The sequence below is a fragment of the Exophiala bonariae genome (assembly GCF_035927105.1).
Source record: "Exophiala bonariae strain CCFEE 5792 chromosome Unknown scaffold_28, whole genome shotgun sequence".
Lineage (NCBI taxonomy): Eukaryota > Fungi > Ascomycota > Eurotiomycetes > Chaetothyriales > Herpotrichiellaceae > Exophiala > Exophiala bonariae.
The window spans coordinates 161,150-181,925 of NW_027042503.1; the positions used below are offsets into that span (position 1 = coordinate 161,150).

The 20,776-nt window shown below is 47.5% G+C and overlaps 7 protein-coding genes across 7 annotated transcripts; 1 reads left to right on the forward strand and 6 right to left on the reverse strand.

Moving 5' to 3' along the window:
• Nucleotides 1-3,582: 3,582 nt before the first annotated feature.
• Nucleotides 3,583-6,090, forward strand: LTR84_007180 (uncharacterized protein; the record flags this gene model as incomplete). The annotated part of the gene is made up of 4 exons (XM_064850733.1): nucleotides 3,583-4,134; nucleotides 4,178-4,325; nucleotides 4,372-4,723; nucleotides 4,773-6,090. 4 exons carry the CDS (start codon nucleotides 3,583-3,585, stop codon nucleotides 6,088-6,090), a joined length of 2,370 nt encoding a protein of 789 aa, XP_064702399.1.
• An 865-nt stretch (nucleotides 6,091-6,955) lies between these two features.
• LTR84_007181 (uncharacterized protein) lies at nucleotides 6,956-8,050 on the reverse strand (the record flags this gene model as incomplete). Its single annotated transcript, XM_064850734.1, has 1 exon — nucleotides 6,956-8,050. One exon carries the CDS (start codon nucleotides 8,048-8,050, stop codon nucleotides 6,956-6,958), a length of 1,095 nt encoding a protein of 364 aa, XP_064702400.1.
• A 1,064-nt stretch (nucleotides 8,051-9,114) lies between these two features.
• Nucleotides 9,115-9,999, reverse strand: LTR84_007182 (uncharacterized protein; the record flags this gene model as incomplete). Its single annotated transcript, XM_064850735.1, has 1 exon — nucleotides 9,115-9,999. The coding sequence occupies one exon, from the start codon at nucleotides 9,997-9,999 to the stop codon at nucleotides 9,115-9,117; it is 885 nt and encodes a 294-aa protein (XP_064702401.1).
• A 719-nt stretch (nucleotides 10,000-10,718) lies between these two features.
• Nucleotides 10,719-12,104, reverse strand: LTR84_007183 (uncharacterized protein; the record flags this gene model as incomplete). Its single annotated transcript, XM_064850736.1, has 1 exon — nucleotides 10,719-12,104. The coding sequence occupies one exon, from the start codon at nucleotides 12,102-12,104 to the stop codon at nucleotides 10,719-10,721; it is 1,386 nt and encodes a 461-aa protein (XP_064702402.1).
• A 1,057-nt stretch (nucleotides 12,105-13,161) lies between these two features.
• LTR84_007184 (uncharacterized protein) lies at nucleotides 13,162-13,557 on the reverse strand (the record flags this gene model as incomplete). The annotated part of the gene is made up of 1 exon (XM_064850737.1): nucleotides 13,162-13,557. The coding sequence occupies one exon, from the start codon at nucleotides 13,555-13,557 to the stop codon at nucleotides 13,162-13,164; it is 396 nt and encodes a 131-aa protein (XP_064702403.1).
• A 1,483-nt stretch (nucleotides 13,558-15,040) lies between these two features.
• Nucleotides 15,041-18,358, reverse strand: LTR84_007185 (uncharacterized protein; the record flags this gene model as incomplete). The annotated part of the gene is made up of 5 exons (XM_064850738.1): nucleotides 15,041-15,568; nucleotides 15,621-17,029; nucleotides 17,087-17,226; nucleotides 17,277-17,623; nucleotides 17,696-18,358. The coding sequence occupies 5 exons, from the start codon at nucleotides 18,356-18,358 to the stop codon at nucleotides 15,041-15,043; spliced, it is 3,087 nt and encodes a 1,028-aa protein (XP_064702404.1).
• Nucleotides 18,359-19,343: 985 nt separating this feature from the next.
• LTR84_007186 (uncharacterized protein) lies at nucleotides 19,344-20,749 on the reverse strand (the record flags this gene model as incomplete). Its single annotated transcript, XM_064850739.1, has 4 exons — nucleotides 19,344-19,622; nucleotides 19,675-19,806; nucleotides 19,879-20,205; nucleotides 20,267-20,749. The coding sequence occupies 4 exons, from the start codon at nucleotides 20,747-20,749 to the stop codon at nucleotides 19,344-19,346; spliced, it is 1,221 nt and encodes a 406-aa protein (XP_064702405.1).
• Nucleotides 20,750-20,776: the final 27 nt, after the last annotated feature.

The window sequence follows — 20,776 nt, forward strand, 5'->3', positions numbered from 1 at the left end:
CAATGTCCATAGATAATCGATACGTTTCCAGAATAAGGATGAGGTAACCCTGTAAACCTGCAGCTGACCACATAGCGCCCTGTCTTGATCGGATACCAGGGAGATCGTCTCCCACTCGAAAAAAGATCCACCCAGTAAGGATTCCCATGACGACAGCCTCGATGATGCTAGAAAATGCTCCAAGGCGGTCTCGGCATGTTACTTTCCACGTCCTACGAGTGAGGATCTCAGTCTGACGCGCCAGAAGAATATACCCATTCATGGTTGAATATGATCTGGAAGTAGTATTAGAGCTTTGATGCTCGAGTGCAGCTTGGGCCATTTTTTCGTTCACGTCCGGCTTAAAAATCTGGGCTGCCTTATGTGACCAGATTCCTGTCAAAGTACTAAGTCGCATCTGTGTCTCAGACTCCAACTCATAAGACGCGTGATCGACTGTTGCGATGTCCATGATAAAGTCGAACGGATTGACAAATGGTGGTACCGCATACTTGACTTCTTCGAAATGCCGGCGACATGCATCCGTGTCTCCTGAGAAGATGAATGCACCTTGGGCCAGAACGATGAGATTATCTATTAAAGACCAAATTTCTGGACGAGGTTGATGAACTTTTATGAATCATCAGAATTCGTCCCTCGGAGTAGAGTAATTGACTTACTCGTTATCACAATGGTTTTGCCTTTGCAAGACAATGTCTTCAAAATTTTGACAACTTGAAGGGCAGAAGCAGCATCTAGCCCCGTAGTAGGTTCGTCTAGCAGGAGCACCGAGCTATCTGTAAGTATCTGCGAGGCGATACTAGTCCTGCGTCTTTCGCCTCCACTACATCCCTTCCTTGAATTATCACCAATTCGGGTGTCAGTGCAGGATTCCAAGCCGAGGTCTCTGATCACATCGCGCACCTTTTGCTCTCGCTCTGAGCGTGTATTTGGACGAGGTAAGCGCAATTCAGCTACATATGTTAGGGTTTCCTTGACTGTTAAATGTGGTTGGAGCACGTCATCCTGTACTGCATAAGAAGCGGCGAGAGGTCTGGTGACATCAGTGTCGCTGTTCACAGGTAGATTGTTGTAGATAATTTGGCCAACTACTTTGAGTTGACTGGGTACTGTCCGTTTAGAAATTGTAGAGAGAAGAGTCGTTTTTCCAGAGCCACTACCACCTATAATGGCTGTCAAAGTACCACTTCTGATGTCTGTAGACAAGTTATGTAGGATAGTCTTTGAGCATGGCTGCTTAATCACGCCTCGTCCTGTGAGAAGCGAGGCGACTATTTGGGTCGGCTTGGAGAACTTTAGCCAATGTAAAGTCACGCTCAGGTTCCGGATATGAATAGCCGTCGAGGGATTCGACGATGGTAAAGCAGTAGCTTCAATTATGTTCTGTGAAGTATGCTTGTAGCTCATATTGACCACACTATGAGTCAAAGCTTGGATGATAATTGTAGTAGAATAGTTTGTGGACTCACTTTTGTTCGTCGTCAAACTCACAATTTCTTCTTTCAAAATATCCGTGTTGATAAGGACTAGGCGCAGGGTATTGTACAGCTTACCAGAGATCCAAGGCGCGCTAAAGTGGCAGGTGGTAACGATAGTGGGATGAGTTTGCGCTCGTGTCACCAGCAGCCACCACGGCTGAACTAAATGACCAGAGTATTTCACTCAGGAAGTGCTGATTACTTGGAAGCTGCAATGAGGCTGGTGGCGAAATTGCGTCTAGACTCATCGTAATGGCAGCTAGAAAGGCTGAACCTCGAACATTCGGCATCGAAGCCATCAGCGGATTATCTCGTGTTGGTATCAACTTATCTTGCGCCTGTTGATCACCGCTAGGCGATAAAGGGAGAACATGGTAGAAAATTCGGAACTCGACGTCCTAACTAATGACTTGGCATCGCTGACGAGAGTTCCTAATCTCTCAAACTTTCTTTCAGCTGCATCTCGAGACGCCTGCAAACACAGATAAGAAACACACCGCATACTGGAGGTCATGCGCACTGGAAAACAAGAAGCCCCCATCGCAGCTTTGATCCTAGAAGCTCTTGTCGATGGGAGTCTATCTATTCATAACCGCGTGCTTAAGATTCGAAAGGCGATCCACATCCATTGATTAGTCTAAAACAGCGACAGGGAGGAAGCACAGATCATGAACTAGGTTCTTCCGGTTTTGCAGAAGATGACTTGCTGAATTCATACTCGTACATTTAAGCTACGGATATAGCGAGCGAAAAACAGGAGCCTAGAACCAGCTTTATAGTCTAGTACCGCGGGCTTGACTTCAGTACAGTCCATCCTGGAGTGGTAACCGACTAGTGGGGCACGCCAATAGATCTTCCTTACCCTTTTCAGCTGCGGCTACTGATCTACGCTCTCGTCAAGTACCTCGTACTCGCTTATACACAGTCTTCAGTCCTCCGCCATAGTTCACCTATCATTAGGGATTAGATTCTCAGCGCCACACTCGGGCTGCCTGGAAATTACTGTGAGCCGTGTCAAACTGTCTGGCTCAAAATTAATGGCACCCTTCAAACGCCTGAGGCCCAAAGTCGACACCGTCAAATTTGGATCCTTCACCTGAAGTGCGTATTGCTTCGTCCTGTAGCTTAACGAGGATAAGCTGATCTCGGGGCCCACGAATTCTTTTGTATATTTTATTACTTCATCCTCTGCCTGGACAGTAAGACATTGAAGGCTGAGATATTCTCGAGAGTATTGAGGTCATGATTCAGGATACTAAAGTGATGAAAATTCTCTGCTATGCTTACCGTTGCCTTATATTGTTCGGCTGTTGGCCTCTGGCCTTCGCGCTTTTCCAACGGATGTAGGTCAAGTCCGACTAATGGCATCGGACTTTCCAGAAACACTTTGAATTACCACCGTCAGCGGAATGTTTTTGCTTCGGTTGCTGCTAGCTTCGCGCCTATCATGCTCGTGAAAGTGGGCCTCTGAAGCCCCAATGCCAAGGTGGGATGCTCGTGTTTCGATTGTACTTTTTCAGCTTCTACACATTCGGGGATCGCAGTTTGAACAGCTCACGAAAATTGTTTACGAGCTGTATGGGAGAATATCCGTTCCCACGCGATGCCGGAAGGGGCTTTGCTGTCGCGAATATATGGCTTCTCAGCAGGTGTCATGCATGATGTTAGCAGCCTCTCGGGTAACAATAACGCAGAATCGAGTCACTGAAAATCGCTAGTCTCTTCGTTCAAATACTTCATGCTTTGCATGTACTAGAAGCAAAGTTGTCTTTTTGTAATCGCTTACTTTTAGCCCCAAGCGCTGTTGTATCCAGATTCGCGATTTAGAGCTCGATCAGTCCTTATGACTGAGCTTTAGCCTCACAAGCACAAACATTCTTTGAATCTTCTACATCTACGCCTGATTATTCCAGAAGAAGCCAGAGTCCCTAGAGAGCTTTCGTTGGGCCAGAAGTTCGGCCAATATCGTTCCTTTGAGGTCTCTTCATACGAGACCGACGATATATTTATCCACCACCATAGAGGCGACTCAGGTGAAACGCAAAAAAAGTAAAAATTCCGGGCATGTTCTTGTGCAGCTCTCGAATTTTCGGTCTTTATGCACATGGCAATTCCTCTAACAGCAGGAGGTGACGAGTGGGATCACGGCATTTTGCCACTCGAATCATCATCCTTGGTGAAGGAATGCATTCTTGGACTAACAGAAAAGGTCAACGAGAAAGAGCTTCCCGGATGGGCTTCTCTGGTCGCCGACTGGTGGAATCCCAATATCTTGGTGTCTCAAGAGCAATCCATTCGCCGATTTCTTCGTATCTTCAAGCACAGCGAGGTCGACCACACGTATCAGGATCTCCTTAAGAATTACGATGATGAAACTCAACACATTTTTGAAGCTTTTGTGGATGGGAAGATCGATGCTGAAGAGGCCAGCAAATTATATCACCCATACCATTCAGTGACAGCGTTGAAGCCTGCCGGCGGCTGCCGTAATGGAGACTTGAGCACCCTCAATCAGAATGATCGTCAAAATATAGCCCTGCAGGGATATGCAGACTTGCTAAGGGCCTTTCCAACAAGTATACCTTCAAGGATAAGGAGGTATTTTTGGAAACGCATTCCGTTCTTCAAGCAGGAGAAGCATAAGCTTCGCGTCAAGGTGTGTGATCTATCGTGGAATGCACCTAGCTGACCAGTGGTAGTCTTACTACAATCTCAACTTCCGTAATCATGGGAGAACTATACACAATACGCCGGCGATTACATGCGTGCCCGAGACCACAAAGGATATCCAAGACATCGTAAAATTTGCTAAAGCACACAAAATGGGTGTCAGAGTTTCTGGTTTTCGTAAGCGAAGACCGCTAAAAACACAGAGGATGCTAATATAGCGTAGGCCACTCATGGTCCCCAGTTTTCGGGCGCTTGAACACCGCAGGAATGAAGAACAACGGCGACATCTTGATTTCAACACTAGGTCTGATTGATGCGACTATCCTCCCAAACTTTACGTCTATGCCCACCGATATCTTCCAACCACATGCGAAGGACTTGAACTCAATTACAATAGTTGAAGCTAGTTATGTGAGAGGCCCAGCCCTAACGAATGGGGCTAAGTATGTGAGACTGGGTACATCGACGACTAACAAGCAGCTTCGTAAGTGGTGTATCGAGATAGGTAAGGTAACGCTTCCACTTCAGATTATTGAAGTCGAAATCACGATGGGCGGTAGCAATGCCACCATTTGGTACGTGAAAATCCCGCTTTACTTCGTCAACCTCTTATTGGTTATCTAGTCACGGTGCTGGACTCCAACATCCGACATTAAGTGATCTAGTCCGTGCAATCGAATATGTTGACGCGAATGGTAATTTGAACAAGATTGACTTGTCAACTCCATCGTTTCTACGTGCAGCAGCAGGGTGTTTCGGTCTTATCGGTATTGTCACTCATTTAACATTGGAGTTTGATGCTATGTCTTGCGCTCTCCTCGTCCCCCGAAAGATACCCGTAATTGAAGCAATCCCTCCTCCGCTCGATATGCCTTATTCAGCAATACCGCCGGCATTGCGTCCAGCACAACCACTTTCTAAAGAACGACAGCGCGAGAACCAGGAAGAATTTGAGCGCCGAGCTCTCAATGACTACTACGCCGAATGGTTCTGGTTTCCATATTCGAGTGAGGTCTGGGTCAATACATGGAGCAAAACCACAGATTTATCTAATGCCGTAACGTACCCTAACAACGGGAAAATAATCCTACAAGTTTTCGGAACCTTTGCTACCCAGATTATTCAGAATGCAACTATTCTCCTCAAGCTCACTGACAATAACCCTGAGAGACAAACGAAACTCTTATCATGGCTTGCTATGAAGAATCTCGATGATGTTGGACCGGGCGGAAACCCTATCAAGACCTGGCTTACGGATGCCCTACACTTTCAGCGTGGAGTACAGAATCTACGCGTACGAGACATGGAAGTTGAGCTTCCACTACAACCTAAGGAACGGGATCTGGAGCTCTCTACAAGGTCCGATTCTAGAGGAAACCCTATAGATACCACCATTAAGAACCCCCCAATCGATTTTTCGGTGGTTCAGCGCGCCTGGTGGGATGCTATTATCGAATGTTATCGCCACATTGACACCTGCCCCCAACGAATGCCACTGGAAATGCGAATCATGGGTAATAGCAATATTACACTTGCCCCTCAACGAGGTTACACGCTGGGAACATGTTCTATCGAGATTGTTACATTAAGTAACACTGCAGATATATGGCCGGCATACGCGCAAAAAGTGTTAGATCGCTGGTCAAACTACAAGGATGAGAGGGGCAACGGCATTCCAGTGCGACCGCATTGGGCAAAAGAGTGGTATGGTTATACTATGAGGGGGAGGAGATGGGAAGATTTCTTGAAAGAGGAGGAAGCAGAGAATGGTGGATTCAAGGCAGAATTCGAGGAATGGAGAGATATTGTAGGACAACTAGCGTCAAGAGATGGCTGGGATATAGAGATAGCTAGAGATATGTTCGGCAATGAGGTACTGAACGAACTGATTTGGAGTCCACCTCGTGGCACGGCATCTACAAAGGCAATGAGCAACGGCTAGATCATCCTATAAAGTAGATAATACGAAGATTGGTTTCTCTGGTTATGGTCATGTGTGGTGGCTAAGTCATTGATAGCCAAGCCTCCTCAATTACTAGGCTGGAGAGCGAACCTGAGAGTGAAAAGAGCTGGTATATTTTCATTTGACTTCCGGAAAATTCCTGAAATTTCCTTTGACTGACAACGACTCGTGTCCCGCGAAAACCATGCAGGCTCGAGCCTTTGGATGTCCGACCTCAACAGATCCTGGTGAAACTGGAAATCAGCAGATAATATCCCCAACTATGGGGGAAAGCCCTGGTGATTGGTACTTTTTCTCATGCTAATGTGATACTCGGTGAGAGCAACTAACAGCAGTGAGAGCTGGGAACGTAACGACATTGAGCAAAAGGGTGGACAAACCTTTACCCGATATCACAAGTCATTGGTGGAACTCTCGGGTGTTATAATATTGTTATTGAGCTGGCGCCACCGATTGATGGGCCGGCTGGTCTACCTGATTGGAAGCTTGAACTTGTCAATATTACTCCTCCCTAATTAATTTACCCTGTACCTTTAGTTGAGTGTCGTCGTACTAGTTCTACACCATACCGCGCATCTGTCGTGCCAAGCCGAGAGAGCCAATGGCTTTGGGGTCAGGGTTTCTAGGAATGTGGAGCTAGAGGTGTAAAACCATATGACTGCAGCCTGATTGTGGCTTGAGGAGACAATGCCTACAGGTAGTCTGCTGTAGCTCATGACAAATCTTCTCCTTCCGTCCGATTGAGGACCGCCTCACCTTCTGTGCCCAGCGTCCATTCCAGCTCTCTTTGCAAGGCACTACAAGCCCTAAGCAATTGGCTGCAAAATCTCAAGTTTTCACCTCTTTAGAGGCTGTTCCTGCGCAAGAACTCAAACGACACCTGGAATCCAGCTGTTGCATTGTGGTGGAGAGGCAAAGCGTGGCCTGTATTTGGCTGTATGTCAAGTTGAATCGAGCTCGCATTGGGAAATGTGTGCTTGAGCGCTTCCAGGCTAGTCACATTTTTGCAGTCGCCTGCGCAGATGAAGAAATCCAACTCCGGCAGTATATAATGTATTGGTCCCTTGAAGGGGCCCGAGGCCATGACAAGAAGACCTCCAGAGGCGATTTCAGCAACGGCCGTAGGTGATTTAATCTTGTCGCCATAATCGAGCAGATCGGGAGTGAAGTCGCCGCCAAAGAAAGTAGCCTGGATTCCGCTTTTTTGCATGGTGACATACCCACTAGGCCAGTTGGTTGCGTGCTGTACATTCCAGGAGGATCGGCCTACTTCACCTAAATGCTCATTCAGTACGTAGCCCGTGATTATTGCGCCATCGCTCAATGCTGGATATGTTGCGATGAATGCCGAGGTGACTATGGAGCCGAAACTGTGGCCAACGTGAACGATTTTCTTTGGTTTGAAGCCGAAAGCGCCGTTCTTTGATATCACTGTCAACTCTCGAAGAATCTCCACTTCGAATTGTGCTTGTACGACCGTGTATGCATCAGGCTTATCGGATTGGCCAGTTCCCAGTCGATCATAAGTGAGAATTGAGTATCCGGCTTGTAGAGCTGCGTTGACATACGAATGTCCCTCGAGTTTAGCGTCCCAATATCTCCCATCGTAGTAAGCTCCATGAGTGGCTATTTGCAGAACATCACCACCGGACTTTGGAACGCAGACCTGGGCATGAATGTTGTAAGTTCCAGAGATTGTGGTGTTCTTGAGTATTGGTTCAGGATTTGGTTTGTGGCTCCAGGTGTCGAAATTGATGGCCCAAAATGTTGCTTCAATATCATTGTTGACTTTGGGGATGTCAAAAACATAGCCGCGCGATGATGTAGTGACAGAGACATTAAGTTCCTTGCAGTCGCCGTACTTCCGTGAGCTGCCCGCTGGCGAAGCCCAAGCGCAAAGGGGAAAGAGAGTAGCGAGGTACAATAGAGCCCTGGTCATCGTTGTAGTCTGATGTTTCTGGTTTGAGTGATTGAATTGAACAGAGCATAATCTGATAGTACGCGAAGGCACTTCACCTTTATACCAACTGCTATCATTCTAGATAGTTCGAGATGATAGTCGAGCAGGCACTGCCCACTGAATTTCAGTGCTGGTCCTGGTCGCTGAGCGCAAAAGTGATGTTGGCGATGGTGTTTAACTCAGTGCTATCCGCTCAGTATTGCATAACCTCGTTTTGTGCAGATTGAAGCCGACATCCCCAGTATTAAGACAAGGCAAGCAATGCTGAACCTTTGTCATTAATCTTAAGATTGAATCCATCCACTCAGGGCCGAATAGATCGGCCTTCGGCTAAATGTAGCGTTACACTTCGCCTTAATGCCAAGGACCACTTGGTAACGCGCAGAGGCCTGACCGAGTGGGCTACTCACTTACGAAGTCCGTAAATGGTCCCGTGGCTGTGCAATTGCAAGATCCCTGGAAAGCTTGTTTGATCGCATTGGTTTCCAATTGTTACTCAAATTCCTCATAGGAGGCTTCCATCTAAGAGAGTGAGAATCAAGAGCTTACTGGAGGGTACACGGGTATATATGACATTTACAGCAGCTAATCTGTCTGTGGGAATAATGGACGATTTAGGCATAAATTATCAGCCATTTTGACATCTGATTCTTGTGACATACCCATAGCAGTCGCATTCTGTGCGAGGTGAGCATGAATCTTACCTTTGTGCTTAGACTGGGAATGCTGATATCGATTTGACTGGGTGTGCCATGGGCAACATTAAAGAGCAGCGTATGCGTATAGCGGAAGGGGGTTCGGAATACGCCACCGAGGTTTGCCCCACTTACAAGGGTTTGAGTTGACGAGTACGTTTCGACAAATGGGAGATCAATAGAACACGAAATTTCCAGAGACGTCATATCACCTTTTCTCATGTTAAAGTTATTTTAGTACCTTTGAATTGCATATCTCGCGACTTGGTTTTGAAGGCATGTCATCCAGTGTTCAGTAACTCCCTGAGATTGAGCAATGGTAAGTACATCGCTCTTGTTGGCGGACCCTCAATGCTGGTCTTGTTCCTCTCTTCGTTCCCACCTCATTTCTTCTGCTGTACCCGTATTTATCATCTTGGAGAGTATCCAGGTTGGGGTGATCTTAATGAACAACATTTGTAAAGCGTGGGCCCAGTATGGGGTCACAACTAGTGCTCCACTTCCGACCTTGTTCAAGGTTGCGCAAGCAAATACCCTCCCGGTGGGAACTGAGAATTTGTCAAATACTCTACCTCTGTTGACAGCCGACTGGACTCGAGCAAGCATGATTCCCTTGACTTCGATATCTATTCCTTCAAGTTCCATTTCCCTTGCCAGGCTTTCGCTCCAGGCCAGGATGAAGGCTTTCGAGCCAGCGTATAGCCCAAGATATGGCGGAGGGAATACACTTGCAGCTGACCCCAGGCTGAGAATCAGGGACGGTTGGCTTCGGATAAGAAGAGGAAGTAATGAATGCGTGAAAAGCGCTGGGAAAGTTGTGTTGACATCAATCATGGCTTGAACAGCTTGGGGAGTTCGTTTCGCCATGGGCTCAAACAAATAATGCCCACTGACACCTCCTCCGACGTTGTTGATCAGTACCGTCAGTCTAGCATTCGATTTATCAAATTCAGACACGAAATTATTCATCGCAGCACTCCAGCTGTCACGGTTCGATGCGTCGATAACTAAGATTTGGAACTGCCGTGCTGGAAACTGTGCCTCAAGTGTAGTCTGAAGCTTTTGCAGTTTCTCCTTATTTCGTCCATGTAGAATAACGTTGAAGCCTCGTGATGGCAACTCCTCGGCGAAGCCGAGCCCAATCCCGTCGCTCGCGCCTGTAACACACGCCCATGAGTCGACGTTACCGCCCGTGGTAGTTGTACGAGCGGCTTGACGGAGATAACGATCCATGCGTGAGACGTGCAGTGAGTGAAAGTAGGCTACATTAAGCAACCGAATAGCAATCAAGGTTGCAGCTGCAAATGGCGAAGCTCGAAGAATGTCGAATGGGCTTGCCAACCAGAAAGTCATGGAAAAGGTACGGTTTTGATGGCAAAGTGAGGTGAAAGAAGAAGAGATGGACGCTGCTTCAGTGCAACTCCGATAGACAGCTGCCGAGATAAGTATTCTTGGCTATGTATTGGTTAAATTAGGCATTCCAACATTCGTGGCATCGCTGTCCACATGCAAGTCTGCACGTTAATCGTTTCGTTCGATACCGCGGAGGCTGCGGGCATAAGGCATACAGCCGCTAAATGGCGGGGTGCTTGATGTGGACAACTGAAAGTAGTAGTATTTACGACCGCAAAGGCGAAATTCCGGTCTAGGGCTTACTTCAGAACAGGGATGTCGGGTGCAACGCCCGCGACGGACCAGGGATTTGCATCACGATATCTTGCAGTTGACGAAGTATAAGGTTAATACATTGCAGTAGTCTTTGGACTGTAAGCATTTACATTAACGCTCGCACTTCAGGCGCCAGGAATTCGATATGATTTACAGTAATTTACATTTGTCTTGTTCACCGAACAATAACTTCCATCAGCCTCGTGTCATCCCCATTTCCCTCCCTTGCTAGTCTTGTTCTCCACGCTCCCTATATGTTCAGCTCCTCCTTTGACTGCTTCTTATTATTGTTCTGTGTCCTCGCTATCATCTTCAGCTGTACTGTCTTCATCATCCGTGATATCCTCGTCCTCCTCAATGTCGCTTTCTTCTTCGCTATCATCTTCGTTTTCGCTGTCGGTACCCTCTTCAGCTTCATAGGTGCCATCGTCGGTCCGGTCGAAAGGATCGAAATCTTCCTCCTCAGTCGCGAGATTGTCATTTCCCCAAATTTCCCATCGTTCAATAACTCGATCGGGCAGTTTCATCATCTCCTTTCTCAAGTTTCTGTTTTTAATAATGATGTGGCTTGCCTTCAGGTATGCCTGCCGGAAAATTTGCCACAATTTGATGTCGAGGCAGGGGTGCGGGAAGTAGGGGTCGTTGCCTGTGACTGCGACATAGTATGGATGAACCACATCTTGGTCCCAATTCGAGGTTTCAAAGCTGATTTTGATGCATTTGTCGTAATCCAGCATCCACAGTTGTGTTTCGCGCTGGGTGAAGTTCTCCATAGTAGATCTGGGTAGCATCATTGATTGATGGTTTTCATAGTGGAGGCCAAAGAGTTTAGTGGTAGAGGTTCCAATCACGAATTCTGTATCCGCGGCATCGATCTGTGCTTCCCAGTGCAATATAGCGAGACCAATTGCCATCTCTCTGGCGTAATTGTTGATGTCGATGTCGATGGCCTTCGCTTGGTCCAAGTACAATGGAAAGTTGCGGAGCGTGTCATCCTCCTTGTACATGCTATCATCTGGTTTGTGCTTCCCGAAGTAAAGCCTGATCAGACAATCTTGGTTGTCTATATTGCCGAGGACTGCTTGCTGTATCTTAGTGTCCGGAAGGAAGAATTTATTCACAAGTGCGTATCGTGTGATTTCAGTAACCGGGAGGATGCGGTCGAGATAGAACACCGCTGCTTCAGTTCTATCCGCCTTGGGGAAACGAAGCAAGTTGAACCGCCACCAATCTTCAGACTCGGGGGAGTTGTACATTTCTGCCTTGGGTACTCGAGGGATCTGGGGGTTAGGGAAAGAGTATTTAAACAAGTTTGTTGATGCGACACAACTGTTGTGCGCGAGGTTGGTGAGGTTGAAGTCATTCCAGATGGAACGGACATCGGTGCCCTTCTTGATAGCATGTGCTGTTCCCGGTATTTCGAAAACACTCCCGCATGATCCTCTACCAATATCCCTGAGCTCAGAAGTCGGCGCGGTCAATCTTGCGGTATGCTCCCGCTCTGCAAACTTCGAGACCGTCGAATGGGCCGTCCCAACTGAAAGCGGTCGTTTGAGGATGCCCGATGCTGATTCTGGTTCGAGAATTTCTTCCAATTTAAGATCTCGTTCTAACGCTTGACACAGGGTTGTGGAGGCCGACTCCTCCGAGACATCTTTGACTCTTGACATAGTTAGGTAAATTGTAGAAGCAATCTTGAATGCTGAATCTGAGGAAAAATGGAGAGAACAAGGGACATATATCTAGTATCTTGCACTCCCGGTTTTTATTTTGCGTGCGATCGGCTGCGCCAAGAAGCACTAAAAACCCTTTTGACTTTGATAAACCTAAATCTCCACGGCGAAGTGGCATCGAACAGTGCAAAGTAAAGGAGTGGTCAAGCTAAATATCGCACCCAGCCCACGAGTGACACATTCCTTTGCTAGATGACGACTTCATTATGCTAGTCTATCAAATAGTACGGATATTACTTTTGAGCGGGAAAATGATCTTATTTGATGTTAATATATAAAATCATGAGTCTTGTGTGTCTTTAGTAGTTAGCCTAGACTGGAGCACTAAGTGAAGGACCTCACACTAAGTACTTGGTACTTCCACCGTCAGACAAAAGCTGCCTTATGTGGTATGCTTTCGAAGGAATGACAGAATTGCATCCACAGACTTGCCAAACCCTGGATCAAAATACTGATGAAGATGCTCCCCTCCAGCACACAGAGCTCTTTGGGTCCCTGAAGCTTATCATACGCACTCTTCGTGAAATCTAGCAGACCACACAGAACGTTCTGGGTGGCCATGATCCACAGAACGGGTGTTGAATCGATTCAATTGAAGAAATCCACTGGGCGACAATTAAAATCGCTCCAGAAACTCGAAACTGTCAGACGGCTTGTGAATAGCTTGTTTCCGCCCTGTGCTGCCATTTTCTGTGCGACAACAGACCATTGCCGTATATAATCACCTGACTAAACGGAACTACCATTCCCAGCTGCATGTTCATCATTCAATGGCCAAAATTTAATGTCCAATTGCTTCGAATCTCCTTGTTGGAATCGATCTCGCTATGTGGTCTCCCAGAGCGATTCACCCCAGAAGCCTTTATCATACTGGCCGTCGATGCAGGGGAGGAACATCATGGTGCCTGTAATTCGTTTGTCCATTGCGGCTGCCCTGTATCAGAAGGTAGCTGAGGGCAATGAAACGATATGATCAGGATTACGTACATTGCTATCAGTCCACCGGCATGGGCAACACCCCAGCCAGTTCCTTGTTCTCGTCGACCTTTGAATGCAAACGGACGAATGTGACGGCATCGAAGAAATCTTCCGCCTGTCCCAACCAATCGAATTGCTCTCTGGGAAGACCCTCAGAATCACCGAAAAAGCGATGGTCATAAGTGAGCACATAATAACCGGAAGTGAGGACGTGGTTGAACCAGTTCTCGAGGTATTGCTCCTTGAGCAGACCCAGGCCGTGGCAGAAAATCCCTATGGGCGACGGACCACTTGTTTTCGTACTGTGGTATAAGTTGCCTCTGAGTATGGTGCCATCGTAGGTCGAGGACTCGATACGCTTGTACTGCCACATCGACTCGTAAGGGTGAAGGGAAGCAGAACAGTCAGACATGGTAAGAAGAATATTGTGGTAACACTGCATTCACACAGGGTTAGGTGGTTGAAACTGTCCATAGAAGTTGCAGAAAGAGTCTCGCTGTTCCGAGGCGCTTTTATGTTCTAAGGGTCAGTTCGCGAGCTCTTCCAGATATGATAGATGCGCTACCCCAGTGGGTTGGTGATTATAAATGACATGATTGCCCTTGTAAAATGACGTTGGCCTCCGCTGGGGTGGAGCGAAGCAACGGCTGTTTTAGGAATTTGTGATACACGCAATAAATCCATCGGCTGTAGCTCTACTGCGACTAACTCCCCTTACTACTAGACAATCAGTAATTAGACCCAAGATCCGGAGCATAATCATCCCAAGATATCTAAGAAGGTTCGGAGAAGCTTCGGATAGATACATGGCTCACTCATCGCATGATGGACGCTCAGAGTTCTCTTTAGCGTAGAGTCTTTACGAAATATAGAGCTGAATGAAAACATGTCTACTAAGCTTTTGATTAAATAATTCGGAACGAAGATTTACGATTTCGCACTTTTCTAAGCTTTGAGCATTGTTGGAGGGGGCGTATTGTCCGAGTAATAAGTATCATTTGGGAGCTAATGCCCAACTAGTAGGAGGTTAATAGCTAGATCTAGAAGAAAGCCCAAGTGCTCTGTTGCCGCTATAATAGCCGCTGGGCGTCCATCGTCAGCTTCCAAATTTCGTTCGGTTCAATTTCAACCCCTCTGTTTCACCGCCGGAATCTCGACGCCTGCCCTTTGTCCCGGCCTTTGGTGATCTTGCGCCACTTTTGATCAGGCTGGCCCGCGTCCAGCTCAACTCTGGCTCTAGATCATCCAGACCGTGTGACTCTCCCAGTTGATTATATTAGCGCAGTGACCTAAATTCGCCCCTAGTCTAGACCGTCAAGTTTTAGCGACGGCCCAAAGAAAGGCTTTGGCGGTTTCTAAGACAAGACTATAATAGATTTCGTCCTCAACCCTATAAGACCGAGTCATTCTCCATGCCTCTGATAGCCTCAGACTATAGGCTTATGATCTGCGCTTAAAAGTTTTCTGGAGGTTGCAATATTTCTCAAAGACATGTTCCCGTATACTGCCAACGCAAAAAAGGGCCATTGTGAAATGGCACCCATATTGGCGACCCTTAGCGAAAACGAGTTCCGTTTTTTCCTTGTGTCGAAGTCGTACTATAGCTCCTATTCACTCCACCTGATTGCTCAGCCGGGGGCCTTCCAGAAAGAGAATTTCGAGGGTTGTTGACAATGCCTGAAACATGCTGAGCTTCACCACCATATCGCCCAAACCCCGAAACTCTGCTCTGTATTGTTGATTCGGTCGCAACCGCGATCTCGTCATCTTCTTCATCCATATCTTCCTGAATACTTCCCAGAATCATCTTCCTGACAGACCCAGTCCAGGAAACGTGATCAATCATGTCCCTTTCTCGATGTTAGTAACGATCATCAACGTTGGGCTCAAGACACTCACGCAAGCTTATGTGCCCCCGCCCATTTATCATCAAGCCATTTGAGCCTCTCAGATGCATCTGGGTCTTCTCCAAATTGAATGAAAGAGATGCTAAACCGACGATCTTCCATTATATATTTTTGAACAGATGGGTCTTTAACGAAGGTGGCAATCTTATCCCCCACCTTGTTCTCCCTCGCCGTATCTCGCCATCGCCCATCAGTTAACACGAGCAGGGTCATCCGTTTCGATTTCTTTTGGTTGGTGTAATTGGTGAACACTCTCCCCAGCGTTTCGGCCATATTTGTCCTATTCTCTCCGTGAGAATCTCTCGCTAGCGACGGAGCAGCTCTCTCCATCTGTTTCCTGAATTCTTTGAAAGCGTTTTTTCCTTTTGCATTGAATGGTTCTTCGTGGCCAATGGTGAAGACTAAGTCAAGGCCATCCTCGTCAAGAGGAGCTAACTTCATGGTCAAGGTCTCCAGAACATAGGTTACGACTTTCCAGAACGGTCCCATAGTATCTCCGTTATCAACAATAAAGATCTGTAACACAGTCAATCACGCAGGAATTGATTAAGTGTGGAAATAAACAAACCATATCGCGATTCACGATGAATTTCTGCAAGTCCCGGTCCGCTTTTGGACTCCTGAAGATCTTTGCAAAACCGCTGCGCTCAGGCTCGCTTTCAAGCTTTTTTCTCACCTTGCAGACATCGTAATAAACTTGGAGACTAGCCTCCGGCGCAGTGTAAGAAGGAGCTTTGTAGTGCGGACGCAAGACTACAGAAGACTCTCTCTGGGGAGGTCCGAAGTTTTCAACTTCATCAGGTGGCCGTCGAACAACCGGAGATATCTGTGACAAATTCTTTCCCTCAACTGGCCTCACTGGGTCAGACAGGGGCGGGGACACTGGCCACTCTGGCTGCTTCCCTTCTAAGCCACCAGGTTTACCGGGCTGCGCAGAAGGGGACCCAAGACTCGGAAGATCCCAGTTGGGGGACCCAACACTCGGAAGATCCCAGTTGTACATATGAAGGTTTGGGCGATTAGCATTATAGTCGAGAACGATTGTGGAATGATGAGGTGGTGGCGTACGAGGATCCTGGATATAACGTGGTGAGAAGGGCGCTGTTTCTTTAGGTAGACCGAGGTCAAACTCTGTGTTGTGAGGATGAATTTCAGGGCTGTCCTGCAGATTCGGGGTTGGCTCAGGACTTTCATAGATATTCAATGCTTCAAATGCGCCTTGATGTCCTGAAAAATTGGATGTTCGTTGGTCATGAGCAACCTGAAAAGGACTGCTCTGGATCTTGTTCAACTCCTTTTGCAAGAGCTCTGCTCGATGAGCCGTTTTCGCGAGAGGGATATTTTCGATCCGTTCCGACTTGCCTTTACGTCCCGAACCCCGTGGATCACCATCCTGTACGTTTTTTGAGCTTGAATCTCGATTCGATGTCGTTGTCTCCTGCTGAGATGGTTGCACTGTGTTGACTGGAGACTTATGCTCGACGGCCAACAAGGCCTGGAGCACAGTTTCATGAGTGGAAGTCTGTTCATTGATTGCAGCAATCTCCTTCTTTCTGGCAGCATATTCAGCGAGTACCAAGATATCGTTCAATTCCTTGCACAAAGCAGTAGAGTTCAATCGCTGTTGTGGATGCTCAAGAAGCATGGTCTCCTCCACAGTACGGAGTACACGTGAGGTTGTGGTATCAGAGTCACGCATGATACTTCTCAGGTAATTGTGCCAATAGCGAACTTCAGGTAACACCTTGCGTCCATCATGGAATGCGTCGTCAGCTGTTGGCTTTCGCCCAGGACGGGGCCCGGCTCGGGCCCTCTTGACGCCCTGTTTTCTCAACTCTGCGTACTGAAGCATACCTTGGAAGCCAAGAACAACCCATGTGGCCGCAACTGAGAGCACACAGCCAAAGGACCAGGTGTCGATGGTTTGTGTATGAGGGGTCCGGGTACCTCTTCTGGCAGGATCAGTCTCTGGTGCCCCTGTAAGCCAAAAAGTCAGTCATGGTTCATTTCTGCTCATGCGCACTTGAGTCACACCAAAAGTTTGAGTGCCACCTTCAATATACGACATCGGCATCCCCTGATTCCTCTTCATGAATTTGGCAAAGCCAAAGTCTGCTAGTTTAAACTCGCCATGCACTCGGAGAATATTGTCAGGTTTCACGTCAGCATGCCATCTTTGAACGTTAGCAAGACCAATCATCCTGCGAACATGTTTTGGGCATACCCGTAAAATTCATCGGTTTGTCCATCTTGTTCATGATCCAGTATGTGTATCCGCTTCAGAGCTTCTGCAATTTTGAACAACGACCGCCAAAAGCCAATGATTTCAGGTGCCCGTACCGGAGGATATGAGATCGGGGATGCGAAGAACTCGTCGAGGTCATGTTCACCATACTCAAGCAGAATATTATGGCTTGGGGAGCAGCCTTCATTGGGATCTTCGTTCAAAGAGTAGTGCCCGAGGTATTGCACCATGCCCTCCTTATCTTGGATACCGCTAAAAGCCAAAGTTTCCCAGTCGAAGATATCGCTCATCGCAGAACGGTAAGTCTTCAATGCCAATTGGTAGCACTAAACTTAAGTCAGCCATGTCACTTTCGTGGGTGACTAGTCTTCGAGGGGCGGAGGTAGGATGACACTCACTGGCCCAAGGCTAGGGTCTTCAATCCTTGCGCCGTTGATAATATCTCGAACCTCTCGAGAGACAAAATCTTCCTGTATAAGCACCTGCCATACCTGGGCGGTTCCACCCTTTTCATTTACCTCCTCCCGCTTGCAGAAAGGGATGACCCAGTGACCGTCACGAAATGCATTGCTCATGCGATGCTTGATGATGACTGGACAGTATGACCATTTCTTTTCCTCGAATCTTTCAACTAGTTGCTGTGCATTTGAGATAGAATGTTTTTGCAGTGTTTCAACCACATAGTGGTGGTAGTAGACTCCAGGACGCTCAAGATCCTTATCAAGAATCTTCTCGTCCTGAAATATTTTTATGAGATGGCCATGGTCAAGTTCAAGAAGGATACTGAAGACGAGAACTGCGCACTGGTCGCCAGTCGAGATCGATTCCGCTCCGGGTCGGAAGCGAGGGTGATGCCCGTCCCAATTCTGCCAGACTTCCTTCAGCAGTCGAGTAATGTTATCATAGGTGGAGTCATGAGCTTTGCTTCTCATCCAAGCCTGCAGCTTAAAAATATTGACATACACACGACCGCATGCAGCCTGATGTTGCCATTCGTGGGTCAACTTTCTCTTAAATTCTGGAAGGAGCGACTCGCCGTGTGATGAGGCTGACGGAGACATTGCAGGGTAGAGCTGGGCATAGCATGGGCTCGTATCAGCCTGATAGCGAGATCAAAACAACAAAAAGACATCAAGTTATAGAAAACAGGTGAGGCAACATGAAGATGTGAATGCGACAGAAGGAGCTTGATGAACGGTCGAGGGAACTAGATGTGAGAGTGCTTTTATTCAGCCTCAGCCTCAAGGAGGGGTGCGTGCCCATTTCAGGCATGTAGTCATGATCTCGATGGGCCACCCACCCACCATCCAGCATGAGAAGCATTTTAGTGGAGTGCTATCCCCAGGAGCCGATCCGATCCCGCCTCGACCACTAACTAATGCGCTGCCCCATTTGCACTTTAGCGTCATCCTTGCTAGTTGCTGCCCTTTCTGCCTGGTGGCTCCATTTCTCTTTGTCAAAGACGGTTAACTCCCAGGGCCCATGCGTGCTTGACATGTGAGCCATAACCTTAGGGGTTGAAAGGACAGAAGCACGGATAACAATAATTAAAAATGTTACCAGTGTTTTTCTCTAACGATTTCGCGATGAACAGTATTCGGGTACCATTGATCAGATAGAAGTATCTACATGTTTCGCGACCAGCGCAGAATCCGTAAGAAATAAGATTGTGTGCTCTATTTCCCTGCACTTATGAAATATCGGGGAACAGAGCTTGGCTCAATTGTAACCCCGCTGCCAACCGCCATTCTGCAAAATATGGCCACCAGGCTACGGCAATTTACCTTACCAAGGGCACCGCAGCCCAAATGGCTACATAGCCAGTAGTCAATAGAGACGTTGGGGGTCGGAACGGAAAATGTTCACATTTCAGCATCGATTTAGAAGCTCGTCGCTTCACAGGATGAGCTGATGTTTAGAAGGTGGTTCGAGAGGGAGAACCATTGTTCGGTACCTCGTACAATAACTGCCTCTTGTCTCACCTGGCTAAACTTCGGCCTGTGGCTACTGGACAAGAAGAAATGTGTACTTCAACCCAGGAAAATATCAGACGATGTTGTTAGAGTTAGTATCACTTCGCAGACCAATGCTTCCGGTGTCCTTTTCCTCTCCCACCGGCCATTTCTTTTGTTCTTTGGTATACTCCTGCTGCCATCGTTGGTTCTGTGCCCTTTTCAGAGCCCAAACTGCAGCCGCTAAGGTTATGGTAGTGAGCGGTAAGGTGACTTGCAGCCATCTGTACAATGCTGTGTTGGAAAATACACCATCATTCGGCGGGCCTCCCCCCTGGTCCTGGTATTTCACGACATCGGTACTGAAGAATGTCTGCCGGATGGTGTAATCAGCCTCAGTTCTTCCTATAAGGAGAGCAACTTACGGAGACAAATGTGGCAGGTAGATAAATTAGGGTCACGATTGTAACAATTCGCATGACGATGGCATCCTGCTCCATGTTCAGATTTAGGCTCTCCATTCTTTCAGATGCTTGACTCTGAAGATGCATGGTCACCTTCAGCAAAGTTAGAACAAAGGCGGGCGTTGATTTTCGTGTCTAGACTCCAGACCCTGGGAGGGGGCTTACCAGCTCTTTTCTATCCTTGGTGATCTTGACAAGCAAAGTCGCACGCGCGATCTGCATTTTGAAGTCTGAGATCATGTTCTCAACTTGGGCAGTGAAAGCATTGATGTCGAGTTCCACAGCATCTTTCAACCTTTGCGAAATGGAATTGTTGCTCATCAAACCCGTATAAAATTTGCACAGTAAAGCCATAATTTCGACATTCGCCTCGAGGTCTGCGATGACCTCATTAGTCTTGTCGTCATGTCGTTGCAAGCCCTGGAGGTCATGGGTGGTGTATTGCCGATGTGCGTGTCCTGGTCCTCGGGGCCCGAGGATTGCCATAGATGTCTAGATTCAGCATCAGCGTGAGATTCAGCGCTAAACTTGGAGATCACCGAGTCCAAATTACCTCTTCTTCCACGACATTTTCGAGCCAGAGAATAAGCCATCTCCAGTTCTCTGTTGACCAATGACAAAACATCAAATGTGCTGCTAGACTAGATCGAAAACATTCCTCTACGGTCCCGAATGATTTGTCCTCAAGTCTTCCGTCTTTGCCCGTCAGCTCCTTGTATCGTTCCTGGAGATCCCGGTTGCCTTTGGTGACAATCCAAAGAGTCCTTCCATTAACGATGTCGAACTGATGGTGAAATGCAGCTGGTTGGATAGACCACTCACTCAGCTTCATATCCACCTTATGCTCAGATTTCAAAGCAGCAGTCTTCAAATTGTAACATATCTGGTACTGTCGCCCACTTCGACCAATTTCAGAAAAGACAAGCCCACGCGGAGGATCCGCCATCGTAGTTTGCTCTCGAAAGCCGCTGAAACGCCGATCGCGCGGCTCAGTTTGCGCTCCGAATACGGAGATAAAGTCCAGATAGACGGGCATGACTTGGTGAAAAGTGAAGACCTGGGC